Below are 24,092 nucleotides of genomic sequence, written 5' to 3'. Positions count from 1 at the left end.
GGAAGGCCAAACAGACTGATGTTTGATCAAAAAACAAATCTTACACTTGTTCTTGCCGCTCCTTTATGTGACCGCATGGAGAGTGGAAATAAAAGTAGGTCAAGTACTGCTTATAATTATGTGATTCTAAATTTAAAGTGCAATGAAAGACAATCATTTGCCGCTAACAGACCTTTTGTGAGAGTATTGCTAGGACTAGTCTTTTTTACCAATAATAGTAACTCGTGAATGGTTGATAAGGCCTTGTGATACAAGGCCCCCATCAACACACATAAGGTTTCTTAAAAAGGTAATGGAGCAACCTTAACTGGCTTCACCCAACTAAAACAACAAGATATATCGCAAAATATATGATATTATACAATTCCCAAAACTATTTATGATGTATTCATCAATGTGCTATGAACATTTTTCTGAAGGAAAAAAGGTTTTGTTTCACAGACACTTTGTGAGACACCTCACAAATGGAAACAAAATGATTTATAATTACATCTTCTTCTACATCCTTCAGGGTCCACGATCCAAGAGATTCAGCAGAAAAGGCCCGGACTTCCCTCTCCCCAGCTACATCATCAACCTCAGGGGTGTCAAACTGGTCCAGAAAAGGGCCGACACGGTGCAGGTTTGGTTCCAACCAGTCAAGCACACGAGTTAACGAATCACTTAATGTTCTACACCGTGCCTCTCCCAGATGAATGTGCTTCTTACCTTTTCTTTCAAAAAAAGCCCAGCCACCCTACCGAGAAAACATATTTCTAACATTTTTCACTGTGATCTTGTTCTCATTTACCACCCACAGTGTTTGACTATAGGTGAAGGAAATAAGTAAGTAATTAAGTAAGTAATTTGTATTTATATAGCACTTTTCCAGACCAGGTTCACAAAGCACTTAACTAAACTAAAACAATATTCAATAAAGTATTTACTTTAAAGTTCAAGATAACATTGAGAACAACACAGGAGTTCCAGAAAATCAAGGAAAAGCCTGAACAAATAAAAACGTCTTAAGATGTTTCTTTAAGGAGTCAGTAGATCCATCAAGCGCAAAGAGAGAGGAAGATTGTTCCAAAGCTTAGGAGCAACAGCCTGGAAGGATTTCTCTCCTCTGGTCCTGAACCGTGTGCGAGGAACCATCAGTAGATTCTGATCCACAGACCTCAGAACCCGAGCTTGGGTGTAAGTCTGGATCAGATCACAAGTAACTGGCAGGAGCCTTTTGGCTAAGCTCTCTTTTCACCACTCTCTTTTCAGATCGGTGCAGTATCCGCATAACTGCTCAAGCCTACCCAACCAGCCTCTTGATCTCCGATCCATTCTTCTCTCACTCGTGAACTCGACCCTATTATAATTGAACTCGAGATCTCCTCCCCATCCAAAATAAAGCTCACTACTAGTGATGGGTTTATGAGGACTAATAATACGGCATCAGTTGTTTGATGCTATATCATGATGCAGTGTCTTAATTTGAAACGCCACTAGATGGCACTCAGTTTGAAACTGATGCCGGGTTTCTTTGAGTGAGTAGATCAGAGCCAAATATTTTAATGCAGAGAGTGACATCTAGTGGCCTTTTAAAATGAACACCGCATCATGACACAGCATCAGCTATGTGACGCCACTTCACAGCCGTGAACCACTCTATAATGTAATGTGATGATGATGAAAACTTCTGTCAGTTCATTTCAGCGGTTATATCAACTCCTGGTCTGTAAACACGCAGTGATATTATTATTCCAGCCTGATATTTCCTCTCTTCGCTCAGGGTCAGGCAGAAATGTCGTCGCGACTCCTCAGGTATTTCTGCAGAGTCGAGGCGCTCTTTGTTTTGACACCTTCTCATTATTCCTCTTTGTTCCTCTTCGTCACACAGTCTGTTTGCTTTTCTCTCCAAATGTGACTAATTAGCATTCTTCTTCTACTATGTGCTGGGACATGGACAGATTTCATTTTTAATTTGAAGCATTTGATCTCTCCACACTGAAACTTTGATGAGACCTTTAAGAAGTGATACACAAGCAGCTTCAGGCGTTACAAGTGTGATCACAGCAGGCCAACTGCAGCAATAACTAGTTCCACTGACTCTGCCACAGGAGCTGATATCTCAGGTGAAAAAGATTCATCTGAAACAGTGGCGGTTCCTCGGGAGCCTGAACTGTGTAAACGACAAACAAGAGTGAGCTGAGCCTCGCTCTGACTCACCGTCCAGCCTCCTCCATCGGTGGTCATGTCGCAGTAGACCTGAAAGCCGGAGGGATGGTGAACAGGAAACACAGAGTAGATGCCATCTTCTCTCTGACCGCTGGCGTACAGATCACCGCAATCACGGGGTCGCGAGCCTGCCGGGAGGGATGAGAGCAGAAATGAAGCACCAGTGTTGATGCAGGTGGTGATTCATCCAGTGTTGATCAGGGAATACACAAGATGCAGTTTGATCGGCCTTGTAGTCACCTCCGGACTAAATAATTCAAGACAATGAAAACACTTCACGATGCAAATTATTCAATACAATCCAAAGAATAATGTCAAAACAATTCATATAAAGAATACCTAATACATATGATGTTAATCATGATGTTTTAGGCATGAATATTATGCTTATTCTAAACATTATTAGTCAGGAAGAAAAGACAACAAATAAGTGAAACATTTTATTTAATTAAAAGGTTAGTTCACCTAAAATTCAACTTTCTACTCACCCTCATGTCAAATAAAGTTTTGATTTGCATTTTTGCCTCTATAGATTACTCTATAGAAAATAATCCCAACCTTTAGTCACAATGACGGTGAGTAGAAAATTAGTTCAATTTTGGCTCAACAAATGAGATTTTTATCGCCACTCCTCCATGAGGTCAAATGAGGCATTGTAGCTCAGACTCTTAGGCTCCCATCAGCGCCTCACTGACACATCATTGGAGAATCAGAGCCTCAAAACCTGCAGGCAACCATTTTGGGTAGCTTTATCTATAACAGTCATTGTTTAGCTTTGACTATAATTTAAGTAGTTCATCTCTTACTATACTGTATACGAATAGCTAATTATACTATCCTACCCCAGTAACTAGTGATGGGTTGATGAGGCATCACAAGCAGTGTCTTAATTTTAAAAAGGCCAATAGATGGCACACTTTAACAGGTACTATGGTAAGATGATAGCAGACAAATATTGGTTTTGGTACTTCTAATTACACCCCTTTACTATTGCACTACCTAAATGGTGAGTATTGCAGCACATATAGTATGGTATCATAGTATTGTAGGACTTCTGTAGCAGTACTTTCACTACTTCAGCAACTTTGTCTCCATAGTCATAATGCAACATAATGTATTTAATACTACTGCCTCCATTTTAACATCATCAACTATAACATGCTAGTATTAAAATGCCACCTATCTCTAGATCTCATAAATGTTCTAATGGCATATCTGTGGCCTGAAAGTATCAAAATATGTAGGTGGAACACCACCACCCCACCATTCGACTACTACTACTAATTTGCCTACTAGCCTTATATACGGTGTGTTCTTTTAATGTATCTAAAACTATTTCATGAAAAAAGGTTAAAATAAGAGTAGGATTCAATACGTAATTTAAAACTGTAAAGCAGGCTGAAACTGACAGCAGGTCAAACATGTGTGCTGTTCAGGCACAAAGTGATCTAGAGCAGGTTCTAGGACAGCAGCACAACTTTAATGACAGAGCAATGAGTTAATACGTAATTCAAACAAACCATTAGAAAAGCAGACTGTTCCTTCAATCCAATTTAATCCTATTTGTCATGCATTAACTTGCGGCAACAAGATCCTATGAAATCTTGAGAGGTCCAACTCTTACAGGGCCCAATTGTTCATGTCCTAGCTTGTGGGGGCTGGTTCAATTAGCTGGACATTATGTGTCAAATAAAGTTGCATTCATACTTTATATTAACTTTAATTAATTAATTAACATAAAGACTGCATAAACTACAGCATAATACTTAAAAATAATACATTACTACTATATCAACATGCTGCTAATGCATTTAAAGATACATTGCTGTGTCAAATTGGAAAAAAAACAATTTCCCGAAGGAGACCTCCTGAGGGATAAATAAAGTTCTACCTAACCTAACCTAAACTATTTAGGTTTTTATACTCCATTATTTTTCTTAAGCAGTCAAGAACATCTAACTCACAGTGACTGTGCAGATTTTAGGTTCACCTGTTTCTAACCTCTGAGCAGTTTATCGACTCTGAATCTCATTTGAGAGGTGAGAAAATCTGGTCTCCCATAATTCCTTCAGAGTAAGTCACCCTGATGTGGCAGGGACAAAGTGCAGCCGTTGAATTAAACGCATCTCATTCAGCAGCACTGATTACACGGCCACAGAGTCAGAAACTTAATAAGCAGCGTTTAATACTGGAGACTCAATAGATCAGATCAGCCCAGTTGTTACAAGCGAAGGGACGCTTTGGAGATAAAGCAGTAGCAGTGGTCTCTCTAAATGCAGCTCACCGCGCCAAAATACTGAATTTGAACAATCTGAAATGTCAACAGAGGAAAATACTCACAACAAGTGTGTTGCTACTGACATCACTGAAACTGTAATTATTGCTAAATCAGCAGTATGTAGTTCTCCAGTTTTTACTGGTTTGGATACTCGATAATTCTAATGATAATTATATATTATATATATATATATATATATAATGTTGATTTTACTGCAACTACTTATTATATTGCATCCACAATATCAACAACTAATGCTATTATATTCTTTACATTGTTGTACCATAAATATTGTTTTTACTTACTTACTTTACTTTAACTGTAAATGTTCTACTATAACCTCACAATAACTTTAAATATGGGATATACTTAGAAGTCTCAATATAACGTTATTTACTACTGCAAGTAAAACTATTCTTACTTAGTTACCTGCATGAACTTAAATGTAGCTGTGATTGCTCTACTTAAATACATTGATCAGCACCATAGTACTTCTTCTACTACAACTACTGCTAAACTTTTACTCATATTAATAAAACTTCTACTTGCTTCCTATACTAATACTAGCATAAGTACCCTTCAAAGTACTACTTATATTGGATGCACAATTATTACTTTGTTTCACTGACATCAAATACCCCTTTTTAAAGAAATATTGGCTTTTTTTGTAATGCAAATTCAAACCAAACAGGTAACTATATAACTGCTAAACTAATTAATAATCTGCTACAAAAAACTTCTGCAACTATAGCTGCAATTTCTAAAGTTGCTTAAAAGTTGTGAAAATCCCTTTGGTTCAACTAGCTTCGAAACTCAGGCTGCTTTTGAAATCTTATAGGCTCTTTTGGGGATGCAAACTTTGCAAAGACTTAAACTACATGCACAAACACACAGAAAAATATGTTCAAAGAACACTGTCCCACACAAGAAAACTGATGTTTGTGTATGCGAGAATGAAGCGATTGGAGCCCACCTGAAAGAGTAAATATTTAATGGTTGGCACCACAACACACATTAATCACAATTAACTGAATTAAACACACACACACACCAAAGTTTCATATTCACGATGCTGCAGCCCCTGTTTTGTGAATATGAAATTGAAAAAGTCAGGGACACACCAGATACTTCAACATCAGCTCAAACTGCCCGTACATCAATAGTTCACTGCTACACAATATTTGTTTAAAGTCATATATTCTGTCATTTGTTTTCTTATTCAGTACAGTTTCCTTTGATATTGTGTCGAGGCTGTAGCGTATTTATGACTCGCCGCCGGCTGCTTTGTTCTAGTTTGTCTCCATTGTGCTCTGAGTCATGGAGGCGAGAAGCAGGACCTGCACTGAATAATAATAACACCAACATGCATGAAAAGAAAGATCAGCCCATGAATTGCAAACTGCCTGGACGTGTATGACTGTGATGTTTAGCCTTCATTGTGGCAGAATAATATTTATTAGAACTTAAGTCTTTTCTGGAGGTTTTTTCTGTATTCAGAAACACCTGAAAACATGTGAGTTGTGACCTCGACAAGTTTAATATTTAATATTGTTTAATATTGGGCTGTCTGAAAGGACAACTGTCTATGGTGCTAAGTTTAGCTTAGTGTGTTTATGAAATGGAATAATAGAAAACAATTAAAAAAATAATTGTTTAAACCTTTTATTGGTGGGTAACATATTCAGTGCAATTAAAGATTCTTTTTTGAATAGAATTCAGATCTTTCAATAGTCTGGATTGTTTTGAGGAAACTCTGGGTTTGGAATGTATACCAAATTTAACAAAATAAGTTTGGTTCCGAATGTACGGTAAACTCAAGATGGAACTTGTTTTTATTTATTTATATATGTATTTTTGTATATACATTTTAATGAATATTATTTTAATGTGTGTTTGTTATGTTTTTTAATAAAAAGCTTCAACATATATTTTAAGCATTTTACAGTCTAATGATGACCAAGGCTCATATTCATGTTTTTAGAAAAAATAAAAGGGATGAAGGACTTTACTTTTAGCTAAAAAAAAAAAAAAAACCTAATCCAAAACCCATTGACCCTGGCTGGACAAAAGCTTGTTTTCAACGGTTACATCCAACAATTTCTGAACTTAAATTGTATTGTTTCATTTATGTTAGTTGTAAGGTTAAACCTACATTAACATTCAAAATACTGAAAATGACTTGTTTATGCATTTTTGATTACTTTCTTTTTAGTACCATTGGATTTTTTGCGGTAATTGTGTATTTAGCAGCGAGATTAAAATAAGAAGTAAATAATGTTCATTATTATTTTTTATTAAATATATAACATTATACTTGTATCAATGCTGGTATTTTGGTCTGTTGCATGTGTGAGAGAGGGATGTAAGGATGGAGACAAGATGTCTCCATGCCAAGAACTTGACTCAAGAGTAAACTACCTGACCTTGAGGGTGATAAATATGTCCGAAGCTTGTGTTTTATTTGTAGACAACTGGACTAAGATCATTTACGACTTGTGAAACTGGATTGGAGATATAACAGCAACGTTACATCTCTCTGCCTCAGAAATGATTCAGACAGAGAGAAGCTCCGTCCGTCTTTTTTCAATTGTATACAATAATAAATTTATTTCTTTGAACCAAGAACTTATTTGTCATCGTTGTTTAAATCATAAGTCAGATTTTAACACTTTCCTTCTTACGCTAAAATTGAAGGAATAAAGTTGCATCACATTGTAAGAGATGCGTCAGAGGAGCAAAGTAAATGTCTGGCCCCTGCTTTGGCTTTTGGCTCTTGTTTTGGCCGAAGATTTCAGTAGATAAACTCTTTGGTCCAAAAAATGATTTCGTTTAGGTTTACTAGAGGTGTAAAACACAGTTTTCCACATGTTTATCTTGTTTGTATAAGGATTAAATATTCAAGTACAAATTTGAATACATTGATATTAAATAATAAACATTATTTTCCTAATAAAATACAGTTGACTCCAAACACTGTGAACAAGCGTTGCTCTCTCCATGGTCCTGAAACCTAATATTATTCTCTAATGAAGTTGGAGGAGGATGACACACACACAAAACTCACACCTCTGACAATTAAAATGAGGAATATTAAATCATCACCAATACCTCACATCTGGAATGATGAGTGATGGCTTAAAAATAAAAACTCAAACCAACGTATATGAAAAAAAGGGTGTCAATTTGTTTGACATGTTTCCACCTACGAAAAGAACCCCAAAATGAATTCTATGTGATTCAGTAACCATCTGTCATCTCAATGTCTAAAACTACAAATATGAACATTTTCCCTGTCACTATCTCATTTCATGATTTAATTAAACTGTTTTTGGGATCTCTCACTGTGACATTACGCCACAAAGTTCAAAAGCTGCTTATATTGGATAAATAATGAAGGAGAACATACAGCTGACTAAACAGGACACTTGTTTCCAGGAGGCTTTTTTGGAATGTAATGAGAGCAAGAGCTGTGTGTGAGCTGGTGAGCCATTTTTCTACAACCTCCGCCCGACCGGCAAAATAGAGGCTGACGCATCACTGCAACCTTGAACTGGATAACTTGGCCTGCACAGGTTTGGGCCTCAGGGATGCAATTTTGCCTTTTTGTGGTTAAGTACATGTCAGTTTACTTTAAGGTTGTTTTAGTCCCTTTTTTTGCGCAAGTGCTCAATTACCTCGTATCGATGAAGAGATTAAACTATCTTAGTGTGCATTTTAACTGGTTCATTAAACTTGGATGGATAGGGGGATAGGTAGGATTGATGGATAGATGAAAGGATGGATGGATGGATGGATGGATGGATGGATGGATGGATGGATGGATGGATGGATGGATGGATGGATGGATGGATGGATGGACGGACGGACGGACGGACGGACGGACGGACGGACGGACGGATGGATGGATGGATGGATGGATAAATGGTTGGATGATGGATGGATGGATTGATGGATTCAAATGAGAAGTTAGAAAAGATACCAGGAGAAGAGGTAACTGCGTTCATGTGTGAGTGAATATGTCAGAAGGTAGTTTCACTGCAAAAATCATGATGTCTTATGCATTGACAACCTTAAACATTTAAATATCTATTAAGAATGACTTTTATTCTCTCACCATTGGCACAGCCTTTGAATCGGGCCCCTCTCACTGGCGCCCTCTGCAGGTCAGCCTTCACACGAGCCTTCAGTCCAACGTTCTCCTTTTGCATGGCGTTGAGGGCGTCGCTCACCGAGTTCACGACTTTCACCATGTTGATCTGACTGTCCGACAACAGCTGCAGAAAAAACAAACACAACATGACATGAGGTGGCTGGAGTTTAGATAAACCACATCTTATTGGACAAGTTGATATGACCTTAAATGGTAAATATTTATAATTGTTCTTTTTATGAGATTTGCATTTTAATACCAAGACCAAATAACATATTGATGACATACCAATTAGATCTTCTGTATATTTTAATAACTAACCTTTTACTTACAATTTTTTCAAGTCATAAAAAATCTAAATAAATTTTAATCAAAATATTGACAAAGATTGTGAAAAATGATGTAATGATAATATATATAATCAAGAATTAGAATGTACTTTGATAAATAGATGGGTACGTGCTTTTACTTTATCTATTGTCTCCAAAAGAAAAACAAATGAATAAAAGCATGTCTACACATGCACAAAAAAGAAAAGAAAAACCAACAAAATAATTGGACCTTTCTAAACAAAAGAGGAGATGGTTATATGTAACTTTTGATTGTACAGCTCTGATGCACCAGCGACAGCATTCAACCCTCAACTGAGAATGATGGTGTTTGCTTGTCGCTGTAGTTTAATCTCTGTAATTTACAGGCTATTCATTATTCAGTGCAACAGGTTCTTTCTTTGATAGTAGTTACCTGTTGAATATGAATGGAACGTCATGCAGATGCAAATTACAGTCCAGACTGTCGCTAAGTGTTGCAGAAGGTAACTGCTGCTACTCTATTGTAGTTTCGAGGGCGTTTAGACACACGTAGGTGTAGCAGGAACGACCCCATGCTACAGATGTTAGAACGCACCCAGGAGATTTCAAAGAAGCACAAAGAGCCCAGCGGGATGGCCAGTGATGAATGTGTGTGCTCCGACTGCAGAGGCCAGATAACCTCTGCGTGAAGCTCTGGTCATTTTCTTACCTACGTTGCTATGACAGAGAAGTCAGTTCCAGACACGTGGAGCTTCAGCTGCTAATGCTATTCCTTTTTCGACATTTTTCGATGATATTTGAAAACTTTTCTGGCTGTCCTCAAAATACATTTAATCAGTTGATGAAACATTCTTGAAACTTTGTACAGTATATAAATGAACAAAGTATAATGTAGGCTGTAAAATATATACCTGAGTCTGATACACACACACATAGGATCTGCAACTGCACAACTCCCGGCAACCACTGTGTCTATATTTTCTAGTGATCAGTCAATTCACGTACAGTTTGATCTTTAGCTGAAAACAAGGTTAATCAGTCTGATGAAGCTGCTCTAACAATTATGAATTTAATGATCTGAAAAAATCGTATTTAAGCCAGCGTGTGCTGCACATCAATGGATGCTTTCTTTCCCAAAAAATTAAACATTCAGATAGAATCTTTCATTTGTTGTCGACATGCCCATTTTTTGTAATTCAAACACTGTCACGTCTCGTTATTTCTGCTCAGCTCGTAAGCAGTCACACGTTTGCCTGAGGAAGCATAACAATCTGTCCAGCGTGCAACACCAGCTATTCTTAAATCCTTAATCGGGTTATGGGAAGTGCTCTGTTTAAGGATTGATTGGAAATATTGTCAGTTTTATACAAAAACAAGATTAGTGGGTGGTCTACGTCTTTTCTATGAGACAAAGATTCAGTCTGGATTAGGAAGACAAATTATGACATTTGGATTGTTGTAGAAATGTAAATCTAAATGTAACTGCAATTTTAGTTGAGAAGCTTGCGCAAACGTACATGATTATTATTGTTGTTTTTACTATTACACCTGCTTATCACGTTATTATTACACCTACTTCAAATTCAGGGGCACCCTTTCAATTTGGGCATAAAGGACTCAAAGGCAGGCAATAACTGAGAACAATGCATCATAAAACTGGTGATAGTAGTAGAAGTGGTGGTTGAAGAAGTAGTTGTATTAGTAGAAGCAGTACACAGACGGACGGACAGACGGACGGACGGACGGACAGACAGACAGACAGACAGACAGACAGACAGACAGACAGACAGACAGACAGACAGACAGACAGACAGACAGACAGACAGACAGACAGACAGACAGACAGACAGACAGACAGACAGACAGACAGACAGACAGACAAACAGACAGACAGATAGATAGATAGATAGATAGATCGATAGATAGTTATCAGTAGAAGTAATTGTAGTACTAGTGACCAGTCGTCGAAGTGGTAGTTTCATCAGTGTTAATGGTGGTAGCAATAGTTGTAACAGTTAAAGTATTATTTGTATTAGTCTTTTAATCAGTTTTAGTAATAGGATAAAATGGGGTTGTCTGCAGAAAACTAAAGTCAACTTGACGAGATACAAAAACTATATGTACGGTTGGTCCTGGTTCAGCTGATAAAACAATTGACAAAAGAAAACCGTGTTTCCTCAGTTTCGCTGTCAATGCCAGCACCACACATTTAAGATGCAGCAAACTGTCGATCCAATCTTCATGAAGCTTTACAAGTCTTTCCTTTATTGCAAAAAAATGTCATTTCAGCTTTCCAGCCACTTGCAAGGAGGGATTTTATGAACCTTTCTGACTGAACGACCAAACTCTACGAGGAGGAAGAAGTACAGCTACGTTTTTTAGGACCTACTTGCCATTTTTGGGCAGTTATACCAAAAAAAAGAGATTTCTGAAAACTATTAACATATTTAGGATTTTGATATCGTACTAGAATTGACTTCAGCAACTACACAACCTGAGCTATTATTAATTCCCTGGTTCAGTCAACAAAACAGGCTGCTGGCGGAATGTTGGACTGAGTGTTTTTGAAAAGCTCCCCATGTTTCCCCCCAGTTGGCAAGAACTACTTTGGATCCCTTCTGTCTCCAATTCCACCTCGGGAGCCTCCGGGTGTCTGTTTTCCCTGCGCTGCTGCTCCAGTGCCAGTAAGCTGCACCACAAAGCCTATTTGAGCTATTACTGGAAACATGACGATCTGGATTAATAGGAAGATATTGTTGATGTGATGTGGTGTTCCAATCAATCTTTATAAACAACAAACATATCTATTCATGGACTCAACACCGCCGCACATCGCTCACAAGTTGAGTGGCGGTTTAGAGAACATCTCTTCTATTTGTAGCTTGAGATTATGTGTCTATTATTGAAAGACTAATAGTTGTATTTTTAACTTCTGTTGCACGTGACATAAGCAGACTGTTTAATTCATATTGACCTCTAGTACCTACCTAACTAAGAGCTAGTGCTGGTTACCTTAGATGAAAATTCATCAATGACTCAAGATGTATTCATGTTGCCTTCAGGAAAACATGAAACAAGCACAGTGAGAGATTTAGAGAGTACTTTTTTCCTGCTTTGTATCTTTTACTGACATCTGCAACATGAACATGCCAATCAGGTTATTTATGACCTGTCAAGAGATTTTTCATCCTTTGAGATCTAATTTCCTCATGTTAAGATCTTTGTAAAGTCCTGATTCACTTGAGTGATGGGATGGGTTCTATTTTTAGTCCCAAATATAACACGAGCGCTCAACTGTTACAACATTTGTATTCATCCTTCACTGTACCTTTGTTTGCAGATTCAGTTCACAGCTCAGCTAAATATCACCTGCGTCATCATGACAAAAAAGTAAATAACAATAACATAAAATTATAATTGATATTCGTCCCCTGATCTATATGTAACACTCATTTTAAAAATCGGTGAATTCATGACAACTTTCCTCCCTGTTGATCATTTTCATTTATGCAAAGAACATTAAAAGTAAAGTTAAATAAAGAGGACGACATACAAAAAACTACACTTTGACCATAAAGAAATATGACTTTTCATTTTAATGATTTTACTTTTATCAAATTATTAGGTAGCACTATTCAACACTTTTAGAACAAACTTTATATTTCACAAAGGTCAAAATTGTGTGTACAGCGATGTGGATTCTCATTTCCGTTGTATGATCTGTAGAATTGTGGTGGCTAACACACAGATGGTGCTATTTTGTCTTATGTGTATCTTTACATATCTTTAATACTTACTTTAAATGTCTCTCCCTCTGTGTGTGTGTATGTGTGTGTGTGTGTGTGCGTTGACCGTCACTTCAGTCTCACCCAAATGAACCAAAGGTTATTATATCACATACATGTAAATTTGAGATTGAGGCTTGACCGTGAGGCCCCAGCTTAAGAGCTGCTTCTCATAGACATTCATAGAGAAGAGGGCACAGAAGATAGAGAAGCAGGGCACAGGTCCAGTCAGGGTTACCTGAACTAATATTTACTACTGACCTGTACAGGTCAAGTGGTGGATGCTTACTACATATTGTAACTGGTGTAGGGATAATTAAGAAATTCAAATCATGACTTTCAGATCAAAGAGAAGTCTACGTCGGTGCATTTGAAGCGGGTGAGCTGTATATTTATGCAGACCAATGTCACTCTCAAACTACACTCTCAGAGATCTGATGTAACGCTTGAATTCCTAAACTTTCTCTCATGAGTTACGCATCCCCACAAATGAGCTACAACCTCTGCAGGCAACAGCATTCCCTAAATCTACAGCAGCAAAGGTTGCTGGTGTCACTTGTCCGAAACGTTGTTATTCCGCAGGCGCAGCACGGAGCTGTGACCTGACGGTTCAGGGAAATGGAGAGGCTATGCTCTTCATCACAGCCTTTACCTCCGCTGCCCTCAGACATTGTTCTCAACCCGCCGTCCCCTGCAGACCTGAGAGCTCGACATCTCTGTTGGACACTTCCATAATTTTAAATTCATGAATGTGAAATAAGAAATGTAGTACAGATGTATGTAAAGTGACTCATCAGAAAGCAAAATGAATGTGTACAGAAAAACATGATTTACACATTTTTCCATTTGAATTTATTTTATTTTTTGTTTTACTTAAAGCAAATGAAAAAATGAAATTAAATCACTATTAACATAACAGATAGCAGAGTTTGTCGTGAAAATCAGCAGAAAATAGTTTTGTTATGAGTTTAGGATATACAGCAGAACATTATTGGCCCAACTGTGACTCTTGTTTGAACAAAATTGATTCAATCACATTTTCCTCTGTTGTTTAACAGAATTCTCTCTCATCATTTACAAGTTAGATTTACGAAAATCCTATTTATCGTGAAAGGATTTGGAGCATGAGGTCCAAAAAAGAAAATCAGAGTTCAGAAGTGATTATTGTAGCCTTTGTCTGAAATGTATGCAATATCAAAGATAACATTTTTATGTTCAACAAATTTTATTTGGTTGATCATTTTGGAGTCTGTCCCAGCTACCTGGGGTGAGAGGAAGAGCCATGAGACAGGCGCATGTTGATAGAAACATTCACAGACAAGTCCAAGAAGTGGGAGGCAGTTTGATGCCCAATGAGGCCACATTATACCGAAATAAAAAAGAGATGACTTAATAGAATTTCTTCATGTACTTAATATTATTATCAAACAATATATTTATTTGACTTAAAAATACTCAATATTAATCAGTAAAGAACTGTGGGCAACAATAATGGAAGTATGATTTAAAGACATTTAATTTATAAATAAAGTGTTTCATTTTTCATTGGCAAAGAAAAACAAAAAAAAGAAAATTAAAACCTGAAAGTTTTTAGTTAATGAATATTTATTAAAAAGACCAAAAAAAATCAGTTAGTAAACATTTATTTATGTTCAATTTTAATGTTTCTTAGTGACGTCAGAGGACCACACATGGTACCAGGACCGCACCATGTTCTTGTCTCATCAATTTAGTGACAGCATCAGTGCTTTTGTTTTATCATGAGGCAGTGACTTCATTTTGAAAAGACGGAACTCTCAGTTCGGAAAATGATGCCAGGTTTCATTAAGTATATCAGTAGATCAGGGCCAAATATTATAATGCAGAGAGTGACATGTAGTGTTGTTTCAAAATAAAGACGCTGCATCATGATACACCATCAGCTGATCATGCTGTACCATGATGCCTCATCAACCCATCACTACTGTTCAAACTATCTTGATACAGCTAAATCCCGCTACTGCTATGTTTTAATTGTTGCTATTTATCATGTCTTCACAGTATTTACATGATATCGGAGTGTTAACTATTCAGTTACATCACCTCCATCATCTTAAAACACTTGTGGAAGATCGGAACTGTGGTTCAGTGGGCGGAAGTGCAAAACAGATGAGGTGTCCAAATCAGGAGTCCAGGCCACAGGTGGTTCATAGATCACAGCATCACACCATGAAGTCAGGCAGAAACACCGGATGTGCAAACCGCATGCCTTGCCTCCAAAAGAGGAAATCAATCATCGGGATTGTCTGGCCTGCCAGCACCACCTACACTTAGCCTCTGCGCTCGCTGCAACACACCACCTACACAGAAACAAAGGAGTCTGACTTATTTTTCTTCCTAGCAATCAGCCAATGAAGCTCCCAGAATTGGCAAAGCTTTTTAAAGATTATGAACATCTTATAGCAGGAGTGTGAAGGGATGGGCAGAGGCATGGATGTTCATTGAGTTCAGGGAACATTCAGTGGCTAAGCTCCGTGGCTGGTAGCAGCATCTGTTTGCTGCGAAGACATTGAGCCCTGAGGCCCAAATTAAAAGAGAGTGTCATGTGCAGATTCATCATGCACATTTTTGGAAAAGCACCGTAAATAAATCAATGTGGACAGTGCAAAGCTAATTACACTTTTATCAATGTGAAGTCAGTCCTGAAGTTGAAGGATTAACCGCGTGTTGTTATGCAGTATTCATGCCTTCTCTGGGGTGACACTGAAATCATCCTCATGCAACCTCGGCTCCAAACACTTGAGTTGTTCATGGGTTCTCGATTCACATGGTGGAACACTTCCAAGGATATAGTCTGTTAACAATACATGGTTGCCGACACCGTCTTGAGGGAGTTGAAGATCAAATACTCTGGTGACCACCGGGAAATCTTTGGAAATATAATTTATTGTAAAATAAAGTCTTTTTTTAAGATGTTCAGTAGGTCAAAAACTCTATACACGGCAAGTTAATATGATTGTTATCATTGTGTGGCGCACCATGTCAGTAAAGGTTCACCTTGAGGATCCTTTTTTTTTTTATCTCTGCTTTTTATTTTTCTTCCAAACCTAGCAAGACGTGAACAGATACTCTCTTTAAAGAAGATCTCTTGAGAGACTTATACAAGCCTCCCATGAACTGTACAGGCTATTCCAGTTATTTTTGGTGCCAGAGGCAGGGGACACCCTGGACAGGACTGGCAGTTAACGCAAGCAAATTGTTCAATCAAAACAGGATAAACTGATTGAACCACAGAAGACAACTCACACACTTGGCACTAGATTAGAGTCTGATTGCGAGATGAGAATTCGGGTGACCTAATGAGCCGGCACCCATCTAGAGCTGGTTTCACGATCAATACCTATTGACAGTTGTTTCCTGATACACTCCTTGAGTTTCTCTGCACTCTACTTAAAGTCCTGACATCAATAGCTTGTTGAAGAATGCAGACTCCAGCTCATTGGTTTCTTCTCTCAGCTCCACAAAGAGATACTTTTTCATCGGCTAATAGCTGTTTAGGTTAAAACTACCCGATTTATTCTAGCCCTTTGTTCACCCAACACTGCAACTTTTGCAAACCCAGCGTTTAGTTTTAAAAAGAAAATAAGGGCTGAATAGTAAATCGTCTGCAGGCAGAGGAAAACCTTATTCCGCATCATTTGAAGCACTTTAATTCCTAACGTTGACATACTTCCTGCTAGTTTGTGCTGAAAAGTGTTTCTGAAAGTTCAATTTCTCTGTCCTGTTGAATAAACCTACCAGCAATAATTAGAACGTTTAACTTTAATCGTGGATGCAACCAAATGGTCTTAGAGGCAGTAGAATATATTTATAGATTAGTAGAGCATTGCAAGTGCTACATGATGCCACATAATAATGCTGGTAAATGATACGGCTAATTAAGAACATTGTGATATATTAAAATTTTCTATAAATACGCTCTTAACAGCTCCGTTGAACCTCATGATGCAGATCATCTCAGTTGAAGGTTTATAATCTGCAATGAGAACATTTGCAATAAAGCAGCACTAGGTTATAATTGAAGATTGTTTATTTGATTTAAATTATTCTACTGATGAGTGGTTTCGTTTTGCATAGTAAGACTCTGACTATATATTATTGAAGTTTCATGGAAGCCAATACAGGAAACCGACTTATCAAGTGTTTTTCGCTTGTTTTTATGAACTGCACATGTCGACTGAGGAAGTTTTCTTGACATAACTCCACTCTTCTCACAATCGGGAAGCCAGAAACAAACAGTGGTGGGCCGTCAGGGCCAGCAAGGCCTTCTCTGCTGGCCTAAACATAATCGGAAAATAAATGTATTTATTTAATTTAATAAAAAAAATAATAATAATAAAAGTTAGTCTTTTTTCGTCATTTCCTTTATTTCCTCTTGCTTGTGCCAGTTGCGCACTGCTTCCAGGATGGTACGTTCATGTGAGAGTTTTTATCCAATCATATTTGAGGAGCCAGTCATGTGTTACCCGACGCCTTCAGACGCTTCAGAGCTGGCCCTTGCCCATTGAAATCAACGGCAGCTGAAGGATTGTGTTAACCAATCAGAATTGAGTTGGCGACACAACGTTAGCGCTTTGGAAACTACACGCGTAACAGCTTCCATGATTCTGAACGTGTTGAGCTCGTTTAACATGTGACACGTGACACGTTCATGTCCTCTGATTGGATAGCACTGAGACTAGTCACATGGAGCTGAAACGTTGGTTAATAAAGAGTTTGTTTTTTAACACACAATGGGTGAAGAGCTTCATCTGGACACGGATATACTTGCAAACTAATTTTCAAGAAGGATATTTCAAGAAAAGCTGGACGTTTTTAAGAAAGTTTTCACGAGCTTCACGGGATCTATTTATTTCCTCCATAAACTATGTGAGTAAATGCATTTTTCTAAATAATGTTGCACTTTATGAGATCAATAGTGGTGCTTGTGTGTGTGTGTTTGACGCTGAAGTAAGTGTGTGTTTGTCGCTGAAGCGTGTAGTGTGTATGTGGGGGGGGGGGATGCAGAGCGTGTGCCGTGGCCATGGAAACCACACAGATTGTAGTGTGAGTGATATTTTGATATAATGCACTGATGTTAATTTGATGACGATCTAAACGTCTTATTGACCTATAACAGCACAAGTTGAGATCCCTGTGGTGCATAAAGAACCTTAAAGTAGTTATTGAGAGGTGGATTCATTCAAACGTGCGCCAGTGAAGGCCTATGTGTGAAATGCACGGCCCGCCACTGGAAACAAATGTGTTCTCTCTTGTGAAGTCTTGCTTTAATGTGGGGATTTTGTCAAAATTGAATTTGCAATCATTTTATCAGTATTTTTGAAAAAAACATTAAATGTCACTTTGTTGTTTAACCCTGTAAAAAGAAGGGTATAGTGTAAAGATGTCTGGTCATTGTAGTCAACCATTCTCGAACCAAGGCCTCTGGTGGTCAAAACCACGATACTTTCATCGTCTTTCACCTTTAGGGGTCCACAGCTGTTATTCTGTCTCTGTGTGAGAGCAGGGTTGTGGTCTGCAGGCCACCAAGATTTGTCTTACCTGTATGAGGCGTCCCTGCTCCGCCTGCAGTGTGTTTAGGTCCTGCCCCAGGTTCCCTTGACCTCTGCGTAAAGACTCGTAGTCCATCTTCAGCTGCCCCGCGTGGGCCGAAAGTTTTGCCACTTCTTCCGCCAGACTAACCAAAAGAGCCCGGTCTTGACCTTTCACCGACTTGAGATCCGAGTCGTGGTCGGTTAGTGAGTGCAGCAGCGACGTCTGCACGCCTTCCAGGCGCAAAAAGTTACTGTTATAATCGGGACAGTTGGGATCTATGAATATGTTAATGCGAGAGCCGTCGCCCCGCTCAACGGTGACCAGGGCATTGGCTTCATCCTGATTGGTGGAGATGTGAGGCATGCCATCAGTCAAAGGCGGAGCCTGGTAGTGATTCATGAACAGGATGGTGCCTGTGACGGTGACAGCAAGAAGGACCGCCACGAACAGCAGGATCGTACAGAGCAGGTAGCTGCAGCTCATCCTCTGCGGAAGGAAGAGAAGCAGATATCAGAAACATAAAACTGATCACACACCATTTGGCTTTTGAAATATTGAATGGCATTCACAATATTGTCAATGATGGAGGGACCAACAGAGGCAAAATGGTTGATGCCATATGTTCAATATTTAGCAATAACATTCTATTTAACATTATGATTTTTGGAATTGTATCAAGCTGATGAGTCGTTTTGCATTTGTCTCATGTATAAATCAATTTCCAAAAACACAGAGACACTATGATTTGTTAGTCCAGTATGGGTTATAACACAGAAGCCATAATCGATTAAACAAGATACTCAAACATTGAGTAGATCGCATGATTGACGTCACTTAAGTTTGTTAATTAAATATTTGTCTAGAAATATAAATGGAATATTACAATATTCCAGTCTCGTTTTCTATTAGCTGGTGTCTAATAATTGATTTGAAGTACTTGTTGTCCAAGTCAAATAAACTAATTTATCACACTTCTTTCTGTAAGTTACTACCCAATGATGGTGAAGAAGAAAGAGTACTTATCCACCAGTAAATGTTAAGCTTCGTCTATTGGCTCAATTCTATATCTCCCAGCCCAACCCAACAACTGAAGTTCCAGCACCAATCCATCCATTATCCTCATTTCACTAAATACACCAGGATACATGATCTCCTCCATTATCATTAAAAAATAATACACTCCTTAGTATTTGATTCTGACAAATTCCATTTCACAAAATAAACCTGACAACACACAAGCAGTTACTGACAAGACTCCTTACACTGGAATATGGTCCGGTACACAACCAACTACTCCGAAAGCAGGTCCCTTTAAAAGGCTTCAGTATTAGATTTTTTTTTTTAATAAATGAAAGCATGAAAACATGACAGATATGCAATCACAATGAATTCTGTTTTTGAACAACAATATTATTTAACAAGCTAATAAGGCTCATATAACTGTTGGAGTTGGATGATTATCATATAAATATAATAAGCAGGCACAAATATTTACTGTATGAGTTGGAAACGATCAATGCATGTCCTTCCTGATTTTCTTTTTCTTTTAATATGACAAATGACTGTGAAATAATAACGTATTTTAAGAATGATTAAAAATGAATTTATGTTAAAAATATAAACAAACAAATAAAACAGTATAATGTATTTACATTAAATAAGAAGAATTAATAAAAAATTTTTTGGAGGTTCAATGAACAGTTGATGGTAAATTTACTTTTCAGTCACATTGTATAATTAATAAAATCACTAATTTGCACTTTTAAAAGATTTCCTTTATCTTATACTTTAACTAAAATGAACATGTGATTCACATTCCAACAGACAAAACGTTTTGACATGGTAATGGTTCTGTTAAGACCATAGAAATTAGGTGTTAGAGAAGAAATATTTAGAACTTGAATGTCAGTGTTTAAATGGTCAGTTTAGCTGTGAATGTATCCCACATCGGCTGTTTGAGTCCCCCACATGCACGACAGAAGTAAATCAACCACACAAAAGCCTCTCAGTGATCTTGAGAAGCCTTAAGGAAGTCCATAAACTAGAGTCCTACTTAAGGAAAGGAAGATGTGGAACAGTAATGGAGTACACATTACCTGGACTATTAAAAGCTGCCAGGTCGGCTCTTATGCCTTAGATTTTTCCACTTGGTCTGCAGGTATCAGCCGCATTGGAATTACTGCCCAAAGATGAACAATTAAAGCTGCCCACGGTCCACACACCGCGTCGATGAAAGAGATGAATCTGTAGATCTGATAGATGCATCATTGTGATGCTAAGAGAACATGTGGGTGTTTGTTGTGAGTCAGTTCAAGCTCATTAATATGTAAATTGGCTATAAGAGCACAGTGAAGCGCGCTAATACACAGCTAATGGCAAATGCTTTACGAGCGACTTTATAGTTTCGTTAATGTCAAGGAAATAAATTGTGCAGGAAATACTCCATTTATACAGCGTGTAAAACTACCACTTCAGGCTTTTTTTGGTCTTGTGATCACTGTAACCATGTGTGGTGAATAGGATGACACGAGAGAGTGAAAGTGAATAAGAGAGTGGGATCTACTGTCTGGACAAAAAACTCAGACTTATAATAATAATTAAAATATTTATATTTTGTCAAAGTGATATGGCAAAATGTCTGACCCCACCCACCGTGAAGCTCCAAAATGTCCTGGGACATCTGAAAGGGACGTGTTTCTAGAGCATGTTTAGGTTCTGCACCTCGGCCTCCTCCTAGTTGAACCCCCTCAGTAGACAAAACACGTTGAGATTTTCTTAAAAAAAAGGTCTACTTTAAGTCTCTTCTGGATAATCATGCTATTGTCAAGAGAGAGTGCAGACACTCAGATTCTAAAAAATAATATTTTCAGCCAAATTTACGACCCCTAGCTCGTTATTGCATGCACAAAAATATTTAATTATCTTGTCTTTCCGACAAGTAGATGGTCAAAAGAGCATTAAACTGAGAGTTCACCCAAAATTCTGTATCTATTAATTTTCCACTCACCCTCATGTTGACTAAAAGTTTCGTATTGTTTTCAGAAAAATCTGTTCCTTTTCAGAGTTATAGACAAAAATGTATATCCATTTTAAAGTAGAAAATGAAGCATAGTGGGCTTGTCTTTGTCTTCATCAAAAAGGATGCACTCCAGTGTAGACAGGAGACTGTATGCGCTCTGGAAGCGATCAGGATATTTCCCCGGAGTATTTCCTGTCAGTATCGCATGTTACTTTTTGAAGTTCTGCTACGAACTAGCTTTGAACGGATGTTTTTAAGTGGAGGAAGATAAAGATGAAGATGAAGACCACTGAGCTTCACATGCTACATTCGAATGTGCAATTTTGCATATAACTCTAAAAAGGAAGGAGTTCCTATGAAAATAGTACCAACCCTTAGTCGACATGAGGGTGATAAGAAAATTAGTGAAGTTTGAATTTTTCGAGGTGTCACTATAAGATGTATCTGCTTTGAAAACTCTTGTTATATGTTCCTGTGTTTCAAACCACAACTGCAATTACAATTGTTTCGTGGAAGTAATGTTAAATATAACTTCTCTAAAAGTTAAAATCATTTTGGGATCATTTTTTCCCCCTCAAAAACACTATCAGTAGATTTTTAAATTGTTTTTCTGGCTACCCCTTGTGTTGCAATACTGTAACAGCAATGTTGTGAATAATTTGTTTCGCATGTACATTTTGATACAAATCAAGATAAGGCCTGTTTGGTTTTATCTGAGTGGTACTTCAAAATGTCTGGCACTACAAGATGAATACACAAATAACACATCCTTTTTTATTTTCTGATTAATAAATCTAGGCAGAATTTAAATGTCTGTCTCATTTATGACATAATGAAGCAGAAGTGACCAAAGGTCAGTGAAGGTATTGAGACGTATATGATATTGAAAGAGTAAACTGTGATAAGTATCAAGACTCATTATGCCGAGAGAGAAGAGCGAATGTGTTATTTTGTTTGCTCAAAGCATTATAGCTGTAATGTCCCCTCATGGCGGTAATATAATACCTCAGCACTTTGGCTGAACTCTGTCGCAGGCAGGTCAAGACATCAGAGGAGGACATCATCATTACTGAGCACAGCATTCACAGAGCAAACACAACTGCCCCGCGCTTGTGTCGACATCAACTCTCCATAACGACACACTCTGGCGACAATTACAAACTCTTCTATTGCATACTTCAAAAGGAAAAAGATAATTTACGAGAACACAAAACAATTTGTCGCTTTAGGAACAGCCAGTGATAGTTACACTGAGCTATATTGCAATATTTACCTATATTTATATTTGATTCCACATTTTTATATTAGATCGAACCTGATAAAAAAAGAAATCCGTACTTTTAATATAAATAAATAACAATACTAAATCAAGTCCACTAAACAAATATAATATTTAGGACTCTAATACAGCCAGACAGTAAATCCAATTCTGTAAAATCCTTCCATCTTCTCGCGCTTTCCAAAGGCTGGGTCGCAGGGGCAGCAGCTAGAGCAAAGAGGCCCAGACATTCCTCCTCCTCCTGAGTATGAAATGTCTGCCACACTAACTGCTGGAGGCATCTACAAGTTAGGAGACATCATAAGAAGTCTATTTTGAGTCTCTCCTGAATGACTGAACTCCTCACTTTATCTTTAAAGTAAAGTCCAGATGAAGATATTTTTTTTTACCTATTCTTGTTCTCTCTGTCACTACCCAAAGCCCATGACCATGGATGAGAGTAGGAACGTTCCATCTTTCCGATCAACACATAAGAGCGATGTCCCTGACAGCTCTGATAAGATAATATGTGAGAGACATACAAGGTTCACCCAGATCAGGTGAACCACTAGACAGACATACTTGAGAATCAACAGTATTTCAAGGAGAAAGGAACATTTCTCAATCCCATAACTCACGACATCCTAATGCAACTGTGATCACTGCCATCATTCCTGTGCAGCCTCGGGTCGATTAAGTCTTGTTGGCACTTGAGCTCAGGATGTGCCTTCGATGCTGCTCAGTGCTAAAATGCATCACGGAATGACCCATAATCCTTCACTCTGCCGTGACCGCAGCAGCGAGAAGGAAGATTGTGATGAGAATCGGCGTCAATGACACTTAATCCCATTTCACAGGTGCCAGTGTTGAGGCTTTAACTAACACGGAAGAAGTGAGAAAATGAACACAACAGAACTAGACAGCTTGTATAAATAAAATCATTAGCAATGTTTCATCTCAGGATCAGACTTTCAAAATAATATAAACTTGCAAAATAATTATAGTGTTTTTATTGATTAACATTTAGTTTAAAAAAACAACAACTTTATTTTAAAAACCTCAATAATAAATACTATTGGAAATAAATGTGTAAATATTTGGGTATCAAATACACTCCTTATTTGTGTGAAAACATGATTTATTTCTGTAAATTACACTTTCATCTTAGATTGATATTCATTACATCATCTTTAAGGCGAAACTTATTTTAACAATTTATATTTAATTACAGTTGCTGGTGTGTAAGTTTAAGTTTTTTATATATATATATATATACTGTATATATATACTCCAAACTCCATTTCCCTTTATTTCCCTGAAAGGGGTATTTCATTTCTATTCATATTAGAATACATTTATAATGTACCTTTGAAATTTAATTTTGTATTAGTCTGTGGCAATATTTAGTAAATAAATGTAGTTATTTTTACCTACTATAAGTTCTTTTTAACTGAATTTAAATATTGTTTTTAATATTCTTATTATTTGATGTACTTTTTCTTCTTTTTT

General features: G+C 37.6%; 1 protein-coding gene across 2 annotated transcripts in view; it reads right to left on the bottom strand.

Moving 5' to 3' along the window:
- Nucleotides 1-24,092, bottom strand: part of fibcd1b (fibrinogen C domain containing 1b) — a 112,450-nt gene that overhangs the window by 50,311 nt on the left and 38,047 nt on the right. For both annotated transcript variants that reach the window (XM_087792141.1, XM_087792142.1), the window contains 3 exons: nucleotides 18,313-18,792; nucleotides 8,601-8,760; nucleotides 2,200-2,336 (listed from right to left, as the gene is read on the bottom strand). In XM_087792141.1, the coding sequence (XP_087648267.1) occupies nucleotides 2,200-2,336; nucleotides 8,601-8,760; nucleotides 18,313-18,792 (777 nt within the window). The remainder of the gene's footprint in view (nucleotides 1-2,199; nucleotides 2,337-8,600; nucleotides 8,761-18,312; nucleotides 18,793-24,092) is intronic.

Source organism: Callionymus lyra, chromosome 5 (genome assembly GCF_982586985.1).
Source record: "Callionymus lyra chromosome 5, fCalLyr1.hap1.1, whole genome shotgun sequence".
NCBI lineage: Eukaryota > Metazoa > Chordata > Actinopteri > Syngnathiformes > Callionymidae > Callionymus > Callionymus lyra.
Note: the sequence above shows the minus strand (reverse complement) of the source record. Positions and strands in the feature narration are given on the sequence as shown.